This window comes from Abramis brama (assembly GCF_963993115.1).
Source record: "Abramis brama genome assembly, chromosome: 12".
NCBI lineage: Eukaryota > Metazoa > Chordata > Actinopteri > Cypriniformes > Leuciscidae > Abramis > Abramis brama.
Window position 1 is genome coordinate 23829516 of NC_139974.1, and position 20225 is coordinate 23849740.

Below are 20225 nucleotides of genomic sequence, written 5' to 3' on the forward strand. Positions count from 1 at the left end.
TTTTTACAATTATTATATACAATAAAGTGAGATCAAGGAAGTCAGGATCTCCTCTTGGAATAAGCTTTGACAAACCTGGCACATCATTTGAGTATCACTTAACGCTTAGAAAGAAAAAAGATTATCGTTTTAAAAAATGTGCTATTTGTCCACATTTAGCATTTGGGAATTTGGTCGATTTCCTCAGGACATTTTCTAGAATTTCCCAGATTTTTTAAATGAGAGCAAGCCTTACGTTACAATTATACAGCATTAAACAATCTAAGAAAGTCACTGTGTCTTTCGTATAGTAACTAACTAGTGACAGTGCAGTCAAAATATTTCCACTCGTGATACAAAGAGACGGATGTATGATCTGCACAAACGCAAGCTTTTAACATTCATTTGGCCTGTGGATTAGATCAGTCACAAAGAGTGTCAGACAACACCAGCAAGAGAAAAAAAAAAGGAAATTCAGTATGATTTCTCAAATGTAGTGGTGGATGACAAAAAGCTAATTTTGTCATCAGAAAGCAAGTGATCATTTGTACTTGAGCACAAAGACAGATATGCATAATATCCAGGCTTATTGCAATTTGTCAACATGATGTGTTTTGATTGTTTCAGTACAAATCTAAGACACTTTTCTAGCTAAGGCAGAAAATGAAAATCTTTCTCTCTAACACTTTCTTCTTACTTTAGGGCAGATCTCACAAAACCTGTCAAGTACATTAGTTCTGTACTACATACAACATTTTACCCAATAATCAAAAAAATAGGATTATCATTTAAGCAAAACATAATTTAAGATTTTTTTATTTATTTTTTGCAATGTGACATCCAACTCGCATTACTTAAAAATATGAAAAATAAAATACAATTGCAGCATATAAATATGGATTAACTCTAGATAATATTTAGAAAAGGACAAGGAAACATGATTTATAAAATTCCAAATAAGTGTCATGACTTGGACATGTTTTTGTGAGATTTGCCCTCTGAATACATTCATATCATCATCATCCTCCATCTAAAATATCTGGAATTCATCCCAAATCAATTCTGTGAATAGACAGAAGGACCTTGCACAGCTGAGCTACAGATATTTTAACGAACAAAATGGCTAAAGATGGATAGGATAGTAATCGTATTTCTTAGTATAACTTTCTATATTAATTTAATCTGGTTTTTAATTTCCTGACTAAAGTACAAAAGTAAGAGGGGACATTCATTTCTGCTGTTTGAAAAAGAAAAACCTGAGTTAGTTCCAAAAGCAGCTTGACATTTTTTGATTGGTGCTTGTGTTTCCATGACAACCTTCCCCCACCTAATCAGAGCTCTCGGGAGGTAAGGGGGTGTGGCTCATGTCATCATCTTCTCCTGTTGAGGTTGTTGATTTTCCCTGAGATCCTGGTGACAACTGTTGTGCTTTGATTGGACAGTTGGCCACCATGTGGGAGATGCTTTGGCAAAAATGGCACTTTTTAGGCTGAGGTGGTAGTTGGCATTCTTTGGCATGATGATTCGGCCCTCCACAGTTGAAGCATCTGGAAATGGTGCGGGAAAACAAAGGTGTTATTTGCATGAAAGACCACTAGAGGGCAGTCAAATGTTTGAAATCAAGGGCCACTGTGAAAGAATTATCAATCCAGGGTAGGAAATATATGAGAGAGCCAATTAGTATTTAGCATGTGAAGCGTTTATGATTATGATTATGAGGCAGACATCTTGTTGCTTAACCGAACGGAACTGCAATATGACTAGTATGCACAACTTTCTTAAAGTTCGAGATGTTTTACATGGCATTATTATCCTGTCTTATTATCTATGTAAAGACAATGATGTAAAAGGAGAATGACAATGTTTTGTGTACATCTACAGCACCATAGAATCCAAGACTGATTTATTAACCCTTATGATGTTCAGCAGAAATGACAAAAAAAAAAAAAAAAATAGCAGAGTGAACAGTAAAGATGAATGGGGATGGATACAACTGAGCTCCAAAAAGGATTATGACTATCTTCTTATTCTACTTATGATTATTCTTCTTATGATTGATGATGATTAATAATAATAATAATAAATTAACAACTTTAGTATAACTTGTTCACGATTTTCTTAAATATAATAAATATATAAATAAATTTGAGTTTAGTATGATAGCTTACTCACGTCTTATTTACAAGTGACTTAATGAATTGAAGAATGAATTGAAATGAAGTGACAAACAAACAAATAAATAGGAGTTTAATGTTAACTTATTTACGAGTCACTTAAGAAATAAATACAAGAAAAAATTGGAGGATACAGTTTTGTATGATAACTTATTCACAACCTATTTACGACTCACTTAAACAAACAAAACAAATAAATAAATATAAGTTAAATATGATAACATATGATAAGTCACTTAATAAATAAATAAAAAGAATAAATTTGAGTTCAGTATTATATGGTTTACTTAAAATATAAAAGTAAATACATACAAATAAATTTGAGTTTAGTATGATAACTTATTCACAACTTATTTACTATTCACATAAATAAATAAATAAATAAAAATGAATTAAATTGATTTGAGTTTAGTATGAGGACTTATTCACAACTCATTTACTCTTCAGATAAATAAATAAACGTATTTGAGTTAAGTATGATTATTCACAATTCACTTAAAATATTAATAAAATAAACAAATAAACAATCAAATGATTGGCGCTATATTCCAAGTCTTCTGAAGCTGTAAATATAAGAGCAGTATTAGTGGAGTTTACAATAACTTTTTTTTATTTATAATATTTTAAATATAATGAATAAACAATGATTTGTTCACATGATTTGTGCTACATTCCAAGTCTCCTAAAGCAGAGTGGAGTTTAGCACGATACTCCAGTGTCTGTCACCTAAAAATATAACCATTTCCATTTTGGGGTTGGCTATTCGTTTAAATGAAAACTTCCTGTGCATTTAAGCCCATCAGTCTCCCTGCAGCAGAACTGAGGGGGGGAGGTATTGATCGGCCAGAGGAAGGTGGTGTGCTTCAGAGGAGGTTGGGCATCTCTTTGGCTCTTTGTTTCAATATGCAGCATGACCTTTGCACTTTGATCCCTGCTCTCTCCTGCCCACCCCCACCCGGTTCACATACATCACACCTCAGGGTTGCTATGGCAGCATTCACCTCTGACCTTTCTCAGGCACCTACATCTGTTATTAATCAAAAGGGCAGGATCTGATCCTCCATCAGGAGCAACAGACAGAGAGAAAGATGGAGTAGCAATGATAAGCAGCAGGAGAAAGTACATTTTACTAAATGGAAAATTTTCATGTTGAATTTGTTGCGATAGCGGATTATGGCAGCTGCTCTCGTAGAAATGACAGGACTGTCACTACTGCAACAATGCACAGCTGCGTAACTGAGCTTATGACACTGTCATTCATGCGCAATTGTCAAAACTGCAATCGCTTTGATGGGTTCAGATTCACACTCAACCCACCACTGTGATTAGATACAGCTGAGGATTGTGGGAGGTGCTTATCAATAACCTGCAGTTGTTGCTGTGGGGGGTGGGCAACTGTGTGTGCCTAAATTCTGAGCTATGAGATTTTAAACAACCTATTGATTCAGCAGGTCAAGTCACCAATGCACAGGGTGTTGGAAGGAAATGCTCTTCGAGATATTGTGTCAGAGCAATTCAAAAGCAACATCCTGAACATTTATATATATATATATATATATATATATATATATATATATATATATATATATATATATATATATATATATGTATGTATGTATGTATGTATGTATGTATGTATGTATGTATATATATATATATATATATATATATATATATATATATATATATAGAGTTGGGGTACTCGAACTCGGACTCGGACTCGAGTCCAATTTTGAATGAACTCGGACTTGTCACGCACTCGGGTGAATTTGTACTCGGAATTGTCACGGACTCAGACATTTTAGACTCGGAAAATTTGCCGAGTACAGTCGAGTCCGGGCACTGGAGGACACAATATTTTATTATTCAAAAACGAAACGAAGCTAACGTTAGTGTTGTTTCAGCGTTGAGCATTGTAGCCAATCACAGACATGTGAACGCGCATGAACGCAGTGGCAAATCAGAGGCGTTTTAGTCACCATGTGGATAATTCACTCAAAATGTTCAGAATCAGCGCGAGCTTTATCCTTTCGCAAAAATCTCCTTATAAACAACAAAGTCTAGACGCGATGTAAATAAGAGATTCACTGCAGTGCGGACAACTTCAGTGTTTATGATGAGAGTTTCAGTGAGAGTGCAGAACGCGGTAAGTAGCCTAAGTGATGGCTTTAAAGGGAGCGCTATTGACGATCTAAATAATAGTTTTGTTTTTCATGCTTCTAGAGGACCAGTGGTTACATTCACACTGTAAAGTTTGAGGAGTGATAACAGCATTTAAATGTGCGAGTGAACCCGCTAAATTATAGTCCTGTGAGTCATGAAATTGCGATGATTTGACATAGTAACCATAGCAACATGAGAACGTGATAACCATTGCAACATTTTGGGGTCTAATAATGTTATGATTTTTGTTACATTATACTTTAATAATAAGTTTACATACACCTTGCAGAACCTCTAAAATGTTATTTTATTTATTTTTTAATAATACGGATCATAAAAACGTTTTGTTTTTTTTATACTGCCCTGAAAAATCTTTTTCACATTACAGATGTTTAAGTAGCCTAGGCTATAGCCTAGTCCACAAGACAAAATACAACAAAAAAATTACAAGACAAATTACATAAGCTTGATTTTTAATACTGTGTGTCATTGAGCTGAATGATCCACAACTGGTTTTTTTTTTGTTTTTTTGTTTTTTTTTTGTTTTTTGTAATGGTTGTTCATGAATCCCTTTGTCCCGAACAGTTAAACTGCCCAATGGTCTTCAGAAAAATCCTCCAGCTCCTGCACATTCTTTGCTTTTCCAGCATCTTCTGCATATTTGACTCTTTACTAGCAGTGATTGTATGATTTTGAGATCCATCTTTTCACACTGGGATTCATACACAACTACTGGTATTACAAACACTGAAAACATTCAGTGATGCTCAAGAAGGAAACATCCATTCAGAGCCAGGGCGTGTAAATTGGTGTAAATTGTTCATATTTTGTTTAAAAATTCATTAATTAATTTAATACTGCCCTTCAGAGGCTAAATATGATATTAACATAAAAGAAAATAAGAAAAATGTACATATCACTATCTTCTTGATCAAACGTTTACCCCTGGCTCTTAATGCATCGTGTTGCATATTCTTGAGCATTACCTTGCAGATTCTGAATAATGTGACCAATCATAAAGCAGATATCCACCATTTTTGTCTGACAAACAAACCAAATCAAAACTAAAAGGTGTGTATTGACATCTTTTTGCATTTCTAATGTTCATTCATGTTTAAATCGTGCTATAACTAAAATAGATGATCAGTTCACATGCTGCTTGAACTAAGGCGCTATACAGTAAAGCGCCACAAAATGGTATTTATTGTTTGAATTTCACAAAATTTTGAGACTTTATTTTATACCAAAAGGACCCTGCTCTGTCTTGTCTGTTGGCTCATTGTCAGTATCCTCTTTGCGCCGCAATAAATTTTTCACTGTGTGAGAACACTGTGTGGATTGAGAGCAGAATGGCTTGTCAGACGTAGCAACAGTAACTAAGAGGGGCGGGTCTTTGTGAAAGGTCAATTTCAAATCATTGAAATCTTTGTGGACTCGGCCGGACTCGACTCGGACTCGGATGTTAAGGACTCGGACTCAAGTCCGACTCGGGCCCATTTGTACTCGGACTTGGACTCGGATAATAAATAAATATATATATATATATATTTATTTATTAATACAAAAATATGGCTAATATATACACACACACACACATTTTACCCATTGATTTTGTGAAATATTACATTCTATATTTGAGAGTTTAACCTTGGCATTGACCATGCCCACCCTAGGAGAATGACTGGTAAAAGCATGAATGTGAAAAGACTCAATTCTCAGATTGATGAGTATTGTATTCATGCACTTCATGAAGCATTTATCACATAGTATAAGTGAAAATGTCGTAGAAGAGAACAGACAGCACTAACCGATCTCCTTTTGAACGGCGTTTTTGGGCACCCTTGGGTTTTTTCTCACTGCCTACGCACTGTGCCCCGTCTGGCCCCGTCACCCACAAGGACTCCAGACCCTTAGATGATCTTTTGAAGGTGAACTCCACAGCTTCCCCTTCCTTCAGACTGCGGAAGCCCTCCATATGAAGCTTGCTCTGCAGAGATATAATAGAAACACTGCTTTAGATGCTTGGATCATATGTATATTATGAAACTGCTGATTTATCTTTTAAGCATCTAAACAAATGCTTAATAAATAATAAATTAATTATTAATAATATTATTTAATATTTATTATAAATTGAAATAGTTTTATTTAAAAAGGGTTGGTAATCATTTGTGTCTATTTATAAACATACAATTTATTTATTTACATGAATATTACAGTTGGGTATAATTTGAATTTTCGCAATTTCAATTTCGATTCCAATTCTGATTCTGCTTATTGATTTCGATTCTTATCGATTCCCAGTTTTGATTCCAATATGGTAAAAAAAAGTCAAATATTTCGATATCAAACATATTTATTCTGTCTTTTTGCAAAACATTCTGTTGCAGCTGAAAAAATATGAACATCCGATGCCACCCACACTGCTGAGAGCGGCGTTTAGATGAATATATAAATATCTCCTGCACGCTTTCCTCTCAATAACAGAATCATCAGCCGTTTATTTTTCCAGAAAGTTTGCTTTGTCTAGCTGTACTGAACTCCCAAAACGAACTCCAAACCAAGTTAATTTTGTACGAAATGACGTTACAGCAGTTTGTTCTTCGATTTCACTTGAATTATATCGGGGCCTTTATTAGGCTGCTATCACTTTAAGACCTAATGCACGGATCCATTTTTTGTAACTGAATGGTTTAAACCCACATTAAGCGACGAGAATACTTTTTATGCGCAAAAAACCCCCAAAATAACGACTTTATTCCACTATTCATTTCCTTCTCTCTGGGCCTCGAGTTTTTTCACGTAGTATAACTGCGCAGCGCTTCTGGGTTGTACATCACACGCATCACACACATGACCAGCGTCGGCCAATAGTGAGCCTACGTGTGACATACAACACAGATGCGCTGCGCAGTTATACTACGTGAAAAAACTCGAGGCCCAGAGAGAAGGAAATGAATAGTGGAATAAAGTCGTTATTTTTGGGGGGTTTTGCGCATAAAAAGTATTCTCGTCGCTTTATAAACTTAAGATTGAGCCACTGTAGTCACTTGGACTACTTTGGTGATGTCTTTATTAGCTTTCTGGACATGGACAGTATACCGTACATACATTTTCAATGGAGGGACAGAAAGCTCTCGGACTAAATCTAAAATATCTTAAACTGTGTTCCGAAGATGAACGGAGGTCTTACGGGCTTGGAACGACATGAGGGTGAGTCATTAATGACATAATTTTCATTTTTGGGTGAACTAACCCCTTAAGTATCCGATTCCAGAACTGGAATAAATTTGAGTCCCAAGCCTACATACACATTTTTATGATTACCAGCCCCTCCTCTTGCCAAATTATAATTTAATACAAATTTGATATAAAAATAAAATTATATGTACAAATATTCATGCAAATGTGCAGTTTTTAAAGATCTTTTTTTATGCCATGTAAGAAATTATATGTAATAAATGATGGTCTCAATTGCTTGATTGCTTTGAAAAATGTAAATTATCACCCAGCTCTATTCTGCTAAATGTTGTATATTACTTTGTTGTTGCATGTTGCTTTTGAGTGCCATCCAGTTCTGGGCAATGAAAAAAGATTATTTTGCATTTATCATCATAATCTGTTTAACGTTTGGAAGTATAGTCAAATAAAAAGTTGAAAATTAAACATGATAATTACTTCAGATTTTTCACACTGTAGGTGGAAGATCAAGTCTTCTCTGTTGTACACTGCACATTTAAGCAAAATTCCCACTTTCAGCATGCCATCTCAACAAAATAAGTTTAACTAAGCCACACTGAATAGTCAATTCACTTCAGCAGTAACCTTTCTCGCAGAGCTGTGCAATTCTGTAAGAACCAGTAAAAACACAATCTTCCCTGCCCCCAACAATGTTGCTACTTGCTACATCCCCTTTCACTGTGGCAGCGACACAACAACCTCTTCATATAACACTCAGTTCAAAACGGCTTCTTCATCTGGTCTCACCACCAATTAACTTTGAAGATCTGTGTCCATCAATGGCTGCATCCGAAACTGAAGACTCAAACCAGCAGCCTACATGCAGAATATTGTAAGATATCATAGCTAGTGAAAGATACATCTCTGCTTTCAAAATTCAACCAGACAATAGCATCTTAGGAGACTGGATGTTACTCAAACATCACATTTGCACCTTTATTGTTTCTCTAGAAAAAGCAATGAACGTGCGGCTATTGAAATGACTGGGATGGGCAGATGAGCTTTCCCAAAATAACGCCATCTGGTTAAATCTCACCCTGGCCATCAAGCTGTGGGTTTGCTATGGGAAAAGGTGGGGGAAGCTCACATTCCTGAGATACTTGCTCTACAGATGCATGGAAATGGGGCTTGAGAAAGGATCTACCTTTAACAACAACCTTCTTGCTTGTACTCTTAACAAACAACAACTTGGAGACCAAATATCAGACAAGTTGGTGTATGTGTGAGATCATGGTATCAAGCTGATGTATGCATTGTGTTTAGAGAATAATTGGTCACACTTTATATTAGGTGTCTTTAACTACTATGTACTTACATCAAAAAATAAGTCAAATGTATTGTGTTCATGTTGTATTGCGAAACACTTGCTGCTATTGAGGTGGGACACGGGGAAGTTTAGGGACAGGTTTGGTGTTAAAGGTATAGGTTTAAGGGTGGGTTAAGAGGGGAAAGGGTCAACAGTGTAATTACATATGTAATTAAATGCAGGTGTTTTTTTAAATAAATACATTTAATAAATAAAAGTACAATGTAAAAGTACACACTAACTGCATTGTATCAAATAATTAATTTAAATGTTAGTACATAGTGTTAAATATACCTAATATAAAGTGGGACTGAAGTATTTACCTAAGTTGGTAGTGTTGGTTCTGTACCTTAAAATATGTCCTTATATTAAAATTGCTTATCTTCTCGCGAGGACATGCTTTAAAAGAATGTTTTTAGTGTTTTACCCATTAAACTCTTAGGGCCCTATCCTATTTTGCACCCGCGCAAAGCGCGCTTTTCCCTCCACAAAAGCATGTCGCTAAACTAGGGAATGAACTTGCGCTCCCTGGGTGGTTCAGCGCAAAAAAGGAGGCGTGTCCCGGCGCAAACAATCCCTGGTGCTATTTTACTGTTCCATAAAACAATTGCGCCACAGGCCAGAAAAAACCTAGTCTAAAGTCAGTGGCGCGTCACACGTTGTTCATTATGCTATTTTAAGGGCGCATGCTTGACCGTAATGTATAGCGTGCACAACGCGCATACACTTTGATTCTCTAATCTACACAGAAGCAGCAGTTTTCATTTTTGCAAATCATATTATTACAAACGATAGATAGATAGATAGATAGATAGATAGATAGATAGATAGATAGATAGATAGATAGATAGATAGATAGATCCGCCGTTATAATAGCAATACGCCAAGGAAAAAGCGCGTCTGCTCTTAAAGGGAATGTGAGATGTCGCTCTGATTGGTTTATTTCACGTTACGCCCAAACCACACCTATGAATAATGAAGCTACTTCAGACCAACCCCTTTTAGATTTGCGCCGGGCGCAAGAGCCATTTATCCCGCCGGGAAAATAGCAACAGCGCCGAGACCCGCCCACAAAGTTACTTGCGCTTTGCGCTTTGACACTTGCGTTTCAGATCGTTAAAATAGGGCCCTTAATGGTCTGTAATAAATTCCACACATTCTCTCTAAGAGCAAAACACCAGGCTGCTCTTCTTGTTTATTTTGGCAACATTTTATTACATTAGTAGTTGTGTGTTTTGGGGCAGTTCGGAAATTAAATGTCCGGTGAGTGGCGCAAAAAGGTTAATGTTCAATCGAATTTGTAAATAATGCACCACTTACACTAAACCCAACCAAAACCTAACCAATAGTGTTAACAAAAGAGTGATAAAAACGCATTTGCTAATGTAACCATGCCGTTTTAGCTTGATTCTACAAGTCTTTGAGCTCTTTTATCAAGTTGCATGACTTGTGTCTCAATGCTGAGCTACCGAGCAAGTTTACTATGTCAGAAAAGCCATACATTGGAGCCCGTTATATGATTAGTCTATACAAATCATTCACTTAAAGCATTTTGAGATGACAATATAGTATTGTGCAAGGAACCAAGTGAAAATGAGTCTGTATGAATTGATAATTTGCCCCTGTAATCATAATTTGTGTGAAAAGGAATAAAAGTTGTTGTTGTTGTTTTGAAACTGCAATGAATTGTTTGTAGATGTGTGTTTTGGGAGTTTTGCAGGAAATTAAAAGGTAGAGGCACATTTTTCCAATGAGCTTCTGTTGGGAGGAAAAAAGCTAGGCTGTTTAACTTCTTTAAACTGTAGTTTGTTAAAAGGCTGACCATTGCAATGTAGCAATTCCCAATACTGCTGGCTACACCAGGTGAGACGTCCACAGTGGTCCACGCTTTGGCTCTCACATGATGTCAGTCTTGGCTCTGACACCCATCTCACACAGGAGGGGGTCGCTGGAGAAGGAATCAGGCCCAACCCCCGCCAAAGCTTCCTGAAACCATCCACGGCTCTATCCTTTGACCTTCTCTACCACTCACCCTCCTCTTTTACTACAGAGGGTTTTTTTGTCAATGAATTTAGCTAACAACCCCCTCCCCCAAAATACTCTCTCCCTGCCCCCCTTTTTCCCATTCCCAACATTCTCTTTCAACTATTTTTCACCATTAATTATGAAATCTCTCTCCACTGACCCCTCTTTTTGGTCATCCTCGCACACAAACACCATTCATTCAGTGATTCAAAGATTTAAGGAAGGCAGGATTTCCTTCTGAAGGTTTGACAATGACAGCCATTGTCTTTTTTTTAACCTGGTAGGTCCCATGGCAGTCACTCTAATCTGAGCATTATCAATACATCCACAGAAAGAGATTATTAAAAACCAAACCACCCAAAAATGTCTGGAAATCTTTCTCCAAGCAAACAAAGTCAAATTCTCACTGCATTTGCTCTGAAGTGTTGGCCGCAGTTAACCTACATTTCAATAGTGAATAAAGGGACAGTTGACCTCAAAATGAAAATTTTATCATTTTACTCATCCTCATGTTGTTCCAGTCATATGTGACTTTTTTCTTCCATAGAAAACAGATAGCCGATATTCTGGATCCACCTGACTTTCATTGTATAAACAAAAACATTTAAAAGATTGTTAAAAGTATAATTGTTTTCTGTGTTTTGAAGAAGAAAGGAAGTTTTACATGTACTGAATGACATGAGGATAATTATGACAGAATTTTTATTTTGGGAGAAATATTGCTTTAAGGAGTTGTGCTATGCATTCATTGATTTATCAGCCGATTCATTGGTGGCTCTCTGGCAATTATTATTATTTTTTTAATAAGCAACAAGCCACAACTATGCCCATTTGGCTGGTTTATGAAGATTTACACAAAACCTTGATGTGAGGTTTACATAAACACATAAAAAAGGGGAAAACAGATTGTCTGATTTAATCATTAGGCTATTTATGATTTAAAATAATTGATTTGCTTCCAATTAATGTAATTCTCTAAAATGTGCAGTTTGCTAGATTAAATTAGGTAAGTCGAATGTGAACCAATCAAGTACTCAAATAATTTTTTGATGTTGACACAACTGAAACTGTACAAATTATGTGCGTGTTAATTGATTCATGTAGAACCGATGAACATGATAAAATCATGTAAATCCAACACACGTTTTTTTTCAGTATATGATGTGAAAAACAGTCTTGAATGCTCCCTGCATTCAAATCACTTAATTAAATCAACATAACTTAATGCATTTATACTTTCAGGACATTTTTTAAAAGGCAAAATTCACCCAAAATGTATTTATTCACACTCATTTTGTTCAAAATCTGTATGATTTTCGTTGATAATTTTATAAATGTCCCCACACAATGGAAGTTAATGGTAACCAAAACTGAAAGTCACACAAGTTTGGAATGACATGAGGGTGAGTAAATGATGACAATTATCAGTTTTTGTTTAAACGTTTTGGTTGGTCCCATCACAGTTTTACATCATAATGTGCAGTCAATCAACTTACAGGTGATGTATGCTAAGCCCTAACACCCTCTGTTTAGCCTCCCAGACAGCCAGTCTGGAGGTAACCGAAGACCTCTTACTTAGAGAGACAGAGAGATCACTTGACACTATGTGTAGGGCTGCTTGCCCGTAAGATGCTCTAATCTCTGGGTAATTTTACACAATGACCTCAAGTCATGAGGCAGCAGCTCATTTGGTTCGGGGCGATAGGTGATCCACTGTTTGCCGACTTGCTGGTTGTTCTGTGGCAATAGCTTGTTAAATTATTGCTGAGTGAGAAGGTAAGTGTTCAGGACTGGAGACAGTAAACTCAACAGGATTTTTAAAATATAGCACTTTGTGTGTATATACACTGTAGCCAATATGAGTGATTTTAGATTTAAGATATTCACTGTGGTTTCATTTTTGGGCTAGATGGGAATGAAGGAAAGTTGGACATGGAACATGGACACGCTGCAGGCCGGACTTGAACCTGTGTCCCTGTGAGAAAGCTCAGACAAGAATGACAAGAAATAGCATCTTTTTGGGACAGTTTGAGCTACAGGAATTCACCCAACTCTACCAGAACTAAATCACTTTTGTTTTGCAAAATATTTCAGCGCCAATCCTTGGAAGTAATGTAAAAGCACAGGCCTGCAAGTAAAATTGAGACAAAGGATATATGTGACCCTGGATCACAAAACCAGTCACATGTCGCAAGGGTATATTTGTGGCAATAGCCAACAATACATTATATGGGTCAAAATTATCGATTTTTCTTTTATGCCAAAAGTCATGAGAATATTAAGTAAAGATCATGTTCCATGAAGATATTTTGTAAATTTCCTACCGTAAATATATAAAACATTTATTTTTGCGAGTGAATGCAGCACAATCGCGAACATTAATGGACAACTTTAAAGGTGAGTTTCTCAATGTTTCGATTTTTTTGCACGCTCAGATTCCAGATTTTCAATAGTTGTATCTCATCCAAATATTGTCCTATCCTAACAAACCATGCATCAATGGAATGCTTATTTATTCAGCTTTCAGATGATATATAAATCTCAATTTCAAAAAATTGACCCATGTGACTGGTTTTGTGGTCCAGGGTCACATATCTAAACATTGTAAATAGAGAGGTTAGTGTCACTAGTAAAGTCTGCACATATTTTATATTAAATTGCACTTATAAATATAGCATAAATATAGCATTGATTATAGTTTCAATGGCTTAATAATTTGGCATATTTTAAAACCTGATTTAAAAAAAAAAAAAAATACAATCAGATAGTGCTTTCTGACCCTTCCAATTCTCATAAAAAGCATTTACCAATATATCACAGTCTAAACCTCCAAACGCCACCAGAAATGTGAAAAATTCCCAAATATCCAAATAAAATCACTCAAAATAAAAACTACAACATCTTTATGTTAAAAAATAAAGGTCCCAATTAGAGCCAAAACTAGAATTAGAGAAACAAAAAAATTAGAGCTTTAAAGTCCTATGTCAAATAAAAGATGCCTTTTAAACTAATAACTTATTGTCCACTACACACAAAACATCCAGCAGAGACCATGCACGACTTAACAAATAACCACACAGCCAACTGAAGAACCCTATAAAGCGAAAAAAGGTTGCTGATAAAAAGAGGTTTCTTTGCTGAACGAACGAAGAACCTTTATTTTTAAGAATGCAGGTTTTGATAGCCTATCGAATATTTAGGCGTTAATGTTCGTGCATCAACACCAAACACTAAATTAAAGCTTTATAAATGGTGCAAGCTAATTATAAATGTACTATTACTGAACATATTTAGTTTAGGCTATTAGTAACCAGAGTTTTTGTCGTTTAAACCATGAGAAAATAAAGCTATGATAAGGGACAGAGGAAGGCCTTAGGCTATCAGGTCCGGTCCATAAAAACGGCAGGATTTATTTGCTCTCACCTGATGAACGAACACATCCACGGGTGGGTCCAGACAGATGTCCTCACGATGGGTCATGGACAGGAAGCCGAAGCCCATCCGCACGTTAAACCATTTGCAGACCCCAGCGCCACGGAACGAGCCCGAGTCTTCCTCGGAGCTCGCGGCTTCCTCCTCCTCTGTCTTTGCACAGCCCCCTTCATAAAAGCACAAAAACAAGAATATCAACTAACTTTACAAACACAAATATCTCGATATCGAAAGTGGACAAAAATAAATCAACAAAATAAATCAGTAGGCTAAGCTCTAACTTTGCTGTTTCGACATAGTGAATTCATGACGCTTGGCGTGAAAATGCCAGAAGATAGCCTAGGCTGCGTGCGAAACGCGAGTGAATGAAATGCGTCTCGAAATGGATTTTGTCCTTGCGAATACATTTAGTTTCTCTTTGTTCAGTGCTTATTTTACACTATATAAACCAAAACAACGTTTGTAACGCAAATAAATATGTCATACTTTGTAATGAGAGTATAGGCTATATCAAAAGCCTATTCAACAGGTAACTTCAACAATTTTCTTAGATTATTTCTTTACAGATTTTGTTAATAGCATTGAAAGTGAAAACGCAATAATTCATTCAATTTCCCTCAAGAAATATAGACATTTATGTTTTAAATTACAATCATCACTAAATCTGGGAAATGCAAATTCCAAAATAGGGAATATTGTAGTCAGGCCATGAGAAACCTGAATAGGCCTGAAATGGGTAGGCTATATTTTTTCCATAATGTGTCACCAGTGAGTATCAACTCGTCACATAGACCTATTGTAAAAGATTATCAAACGACATTATTTTTTTAATCAAAAATCTATTTTTCATCAAGCTCCCTTAAAGTAGGCTACTCTTTTTATCATTAAATGATAGGCTACACAAGACTAAAATAGCTGAAAGTTGATTCATCAGTGCGCGTTCTCGTGCACTCTCAGTAATCAATCATAAGCACAAATATGTACCCGCTCACCTGTGTAATATTGCTCATAAACCGAGCCCATTTCACCCATCTCGCCCATCAATCTCCAAATAAATCCCGTGTAGCTAGTGAAAAAGCTTCAGACTTTCCTCCACATTTCAAAACTCCAACTAAAACAAACTCAAACAAAATAATACTACTTTACCGATGCCAGAAGAAACGAACAAACAAAAGATTTGGGGTATACATTTTAGCGGTAACGACGCGAAAATTTCAGGGCTTCTGGGAAGAGTCCTTTGTAAAGATCCCCAAATCTGAAAGACAATGCAGAAGATCCGTCCCACCCCCTCTTCTTTATTCCACTCTCTCTTCACTGACCCCCCACTGGAAGATCACCCACGACCTCACCTTCAGCCATGTCTCCAGGATGTCTTCAACCTCTTCTTGGTTCACACCACGAAAAAAGATCATAAAACAGTGGTCAGTGTTAATTCCTGAGTGAATCATATAGGACACGGGTCACTGTAGCATCTCCTCTATTAGGCTAGCCTCCCTCAGTTTTAGGTCAAGTCTACGTGATGCTCAACTTGAGCTGATGAATTGCACATTTCTGCAGCGGTAGGGTCCAAATTCGCCAATGAGCCAATCACAGATTGAGAACAAGTAAGCTTGGGGAATAGGAAGTGGCCTCCCCTCTTAAACCTATGAAATGACCCTCAGCATGCTGACACTCACACACCACATAGTGGATAGACATTGGGACAGCAATAACAGCCTGACCACTTTCTTCATAAATAAAGTATTGATTTGTTGCATAAGACATTTGTTAATCTATCTCACATCCATCTTAAAAAAATGTGTTCTTCGAAAACATTATATTTTTTAATATGTGTTAGCCTATTTTAATATTTAACAGGTCAATATGTTACTTAGGCTATGAGAATTATCTATACAAAACACAGTAGGTACACATACTGTAATTTTTTCCTAGTTGTTAATGTGTGTGGGGGGAGGGATCAGAACGTGAAATATTTTAAATGAAATAGCCTATATGAAAATAACATAAGGCATTTGTGCCTCTTAATCAAAGTCTGTATTTGTCCTTAAATAGGCCTTAAAGTGTATTTCGGTATGTTTCACAAATAATACACTTAAAAAAGTTACGAAAATACATTTTTTATTGTATTTTTTTAAATCAATGCACACAAAATGCATAGGGCTACTTTCAGGGTTCTGTTTGTGTAACTTGTCACTTTTTTGTATTCAAATGGCAGAAAATATGAAATAAACTCATCAATTAATATGTCTCTGTAGCTAATGATGTTGACAGACTAAGTTGAAAGATGACAGAAGTTCTGGTTTGAGCTTCATGAAGCGCACATGTTCGCAGTGTCTTATTGTTCTCACACCTCAAGCAGAGATCACAAAAGAGAACAATGAGACACTGAGCCGTGTAAATGCTATTTAATTGATCACTGACGCCAGCGCGTAATGAATGTGAATTGCGTCGTGTTTCACACACATAGCAATTTACAGTTACATGCATTTGCATAATTCCTTCAAGCATGGAGGGAAATATATTTAATATCAGTAAAAGTTTTTTTTTTTTATCATCATCGAATGCCTAAATTACAAATTTATGCTCCATATATTTTCATACTGGAGATATCCATTTTATGCGTATTGCATACATTATTATTATAGCCTATACACATTATGTCTGTTTTAACAGTATTTTAATTTATTCGTCAGTTATTTTAGAATGCTCTATATGACTATCATAAATTTCTCACCTGTGTGATTCAGATGCGGATTCGCCGGGGGCATCTTGATATGAAAATCTTTAAGTTTCTCTCTGTTGTTAAATCTACTAATGTGGATTGGACACCAGCCTTGCGAAAACCTAAAAGCCTTCCAACTACCCCCCTCCTCCTCTTCGAAGGCATTTTATAGGCTATAGGCCGAGCGTGTGTGAATGAATGAGGAGCAGTGAGTCAGTCAGGGCTCCTGCTGTGGCTCTGCTCTGATGACTGTATTTGGATTGTCATGCGTTCCGTCACCCACAAACACAATTAAAGCCGCATCCACTTTCCAATTAAATATTCATGCAAGATTCTTGGATGGCGTTCATCTGCTTAACAGACGCACTCTCAACAAGAGCACAGGTTGCTGACTCATGTCGAAGGAAACAGTGCAGCACCTGTTAGATGAGTTAGTCACGAAGCTTTACATAATGAAACATTCCGAACAGAACCAGTAGAACTCTCTTCATAATTGGCATATGACTCGGTGGATCACATGACGCACTCATTAAATGTCAATCAAACGTGCAGCTGGATCTCTGGCTCTGCACGGATTGCTAATGGCCTTCAAGCGGACTACTTACTGCGCATTATTAAAAGTAACGAAATATGGATAAAAAAAAAAAATTAAAAAAAAAGAATGCAGCATGTAAGCATATAAAACATTAACATTAATTTTTTTTTAAGTCGCATTTTTCATGGCGTCTGGTTATCTCTTCTTTTTCTTTTTTTTCTTTTCTTTCTTTCTTTTCTTTTTTTTTTGCTTAATCAATTTGTGTGTATAAACGTTAAGGAAAAATACTGAAAACCACGAGGAAACATAAAAAAAGAAGAGACAAATTTTCGCACCGGAAATCAAAGCACATTGTATTGTGTGTAATTCGATTGTGTTGGCAAATGTAGTAAGTCCTTACATGCAAAGAATTCATTTAGGCTATTGTGTATATATAGCAAATTGTCTGATTGGGGTGATCGTAACACCGCAATGCAAACAATGTTAAACATGACCTTCCAGTGCTTTCCAGTATGAAGTATGAACTAGAACACCCAAAATGTTCATATAAGATGACTGATGTCTCCAGATATGATATTTGGACACTGAATGAAACAAGAATAAACTTAGTAAGGTCATGTGATAACATAATGTCACGCCTTATTAAAATATAATACAAATACAGTGATAGCCTATGACATATATGTCAGGATATTCAGCTCTAAATTTTAAATGATCTAAGTAGCCTATATTTAAATGTATTAAATACAAGGCATACAAATGCCCATACAATCTTCCTACTAATTTTAGGTTTAGGCTGCTGTAAGAAGTTAAAGTAATCATGCTATATGAATATTGTTGCATTTTCCTAAAGGTAACACAACAACATCATGATAAAGCAGCTAGCTGCATTCATGCTTCCCATAATGAAGACTAAAAGATTACTATGGAGATATCCTTAGTAACCAATGTCCTTGACTCAATCTCTGAACCAGAGGGGTATCCTGGAGGTGACCCATGTCAAGCAGAGCGGACTGAGGACAATGGATCTGGCACGTGCTTGGAACACCCCTCTTTATCTCTCCTCAACACACAGTGAAGGATGGATTCACATTATATTTCTAGATGTTTATTTACATGTTTTATTTAAAGATCTTCTGCAATGTGTAGAAATGAATAATGATTATAATGACCTTTTTGGAACATTTGAGAAATTTTCTAGAGAAAGACTACACGCAATATATAAAAAAAAAAAAAAAAAAAAAAAAAAAAAAAACGATTCAGTTGTCTAATGTTGCCACATTTGCAATTATATGCATGGAAAGCTTGGCCCACACTATTGAGAATCAGGGTCATATCCCAATGGGAAAGATGTCAGTTCAGTTCTTTCTCAAAGACCTCAGGGAATCGGTGGACAATCAATACCTGGAAAGCAAGTGTGAAACCGTGGAACGGCCAGCAAACATCTAGGATCTGATTTCAGTGATCTTCTCAGGCTGTGAGTCATGACAATGAAGAATGAGACTCGTCCTCTGACTCACCATCAGAAACTAGAGAACTGAAGCAATACTAGGTCAAGGTTTTTTTTTTCATTCCTGTATCATTCTCACCTATTTCTCATTCCTGTATCTGTAATTTTCACCTCTTTCTTTTGCATTAGCAGAACAAGGCTGTGTGAAAACATTTTGTTAGTGTGTGCAGACTAAATATTAGCAATGGGTGATACCGTTTCAGCACCATGGACAGCTCATTAGGTCTCTCTGAAACTTACTGTAAGTTAATAAATGTCTTGTGTATTACAGCTATTTAAAATCTCTTAAGCACCAACCACCAGACTAGACAAGACTGGGAATGTAGACATGTAATATATTTATCCACAACCTCACTTCTGATATCATTGTTCAACATGAGGATTCACTTGAGGATTGTGCTGTACTACTTTTCTCTTAAGTCACTTTTGATAAAAGTTTCTGCTAAGTGAACCAATGAAAATGTTAATGCTTGAAGATCAGACATGCTGGTTCAACTATTTGAGAACATTGTGAAAAATCAGCAAGGATAAAATGCCAGGTTGGGTTACAAAGGGTTAAATTTAATCTTTAGGTAGGCTTTCAAAAGTGAAATAATAGTGGAATGAATTGTTTCCCCTTTCTTTGAACATCAATATGGGAAAAATGCTATATGGAATATGGATGAAACATGCCAGAGTCAGAGCGTTGGTCTTAAATGAGCAGAGAATTAAGATAATTCACAACTGTAATCAGGATATGAAAAATCAGCATTTCCTGGGGGAGTTAGGGTTACTGGTAAATTAAGAGTTAAATTCCAACACATATTACAAACATATCAGAGAAACTGGCGATGAGATTTATTTTAGCGTTTTAACAGTGACATTCTATGTCTGTTCTATGTCAGTTTTTGTTCCAGTTCAATTCACAGGTAACTGACTTGACTGCCCTCTGGTGGATGCAATGTGAAGATGATCAGCAAACGCTAAAGACCAGATTAACTTTAGGTGATATCAAGGGTGCTTCTCAATACTCAAATGGATGTTTCCTCGCTCCTTCACCCTCCGGCCTGTGACCCAGAAACCGATTAAAGTTAGCCATCTTGAAGGACATCTCAGTTCTCTAAGGCTGCGTTTAAAGGGGTGGTTGATTATAATTTAGA

At 36.2% G+C, this 20225-nt stretch overlaps 1 protein-coding gene across 1 annotated transcript; it reads right to left on the minus strand.

Moving 5' to 3' along the window:
* Nucleotides 1–1306: 1306 nt before the first annotated feature.
* On the minus strand, nt 1307–15360 carry lin28ab (lin-28 homolog Ab; the record flags this gene model as incomplete). Its single annotated transcript, XM_084131168.1, has 4 exons — nt 1307–1526; nt 6125–6303; nt 14311–14486; nt 15312–15360. The coding sequence occupies 4 exons, from the start codon at nt 15358–15360 to the stop codon at nt 1307–1309; spliced, it is 624 nt and encodes a 207-aa protein (XP_083987294.1).
* Between the last annotated feature and the right edge of the window lie 4865 nt (nt 15361–20225).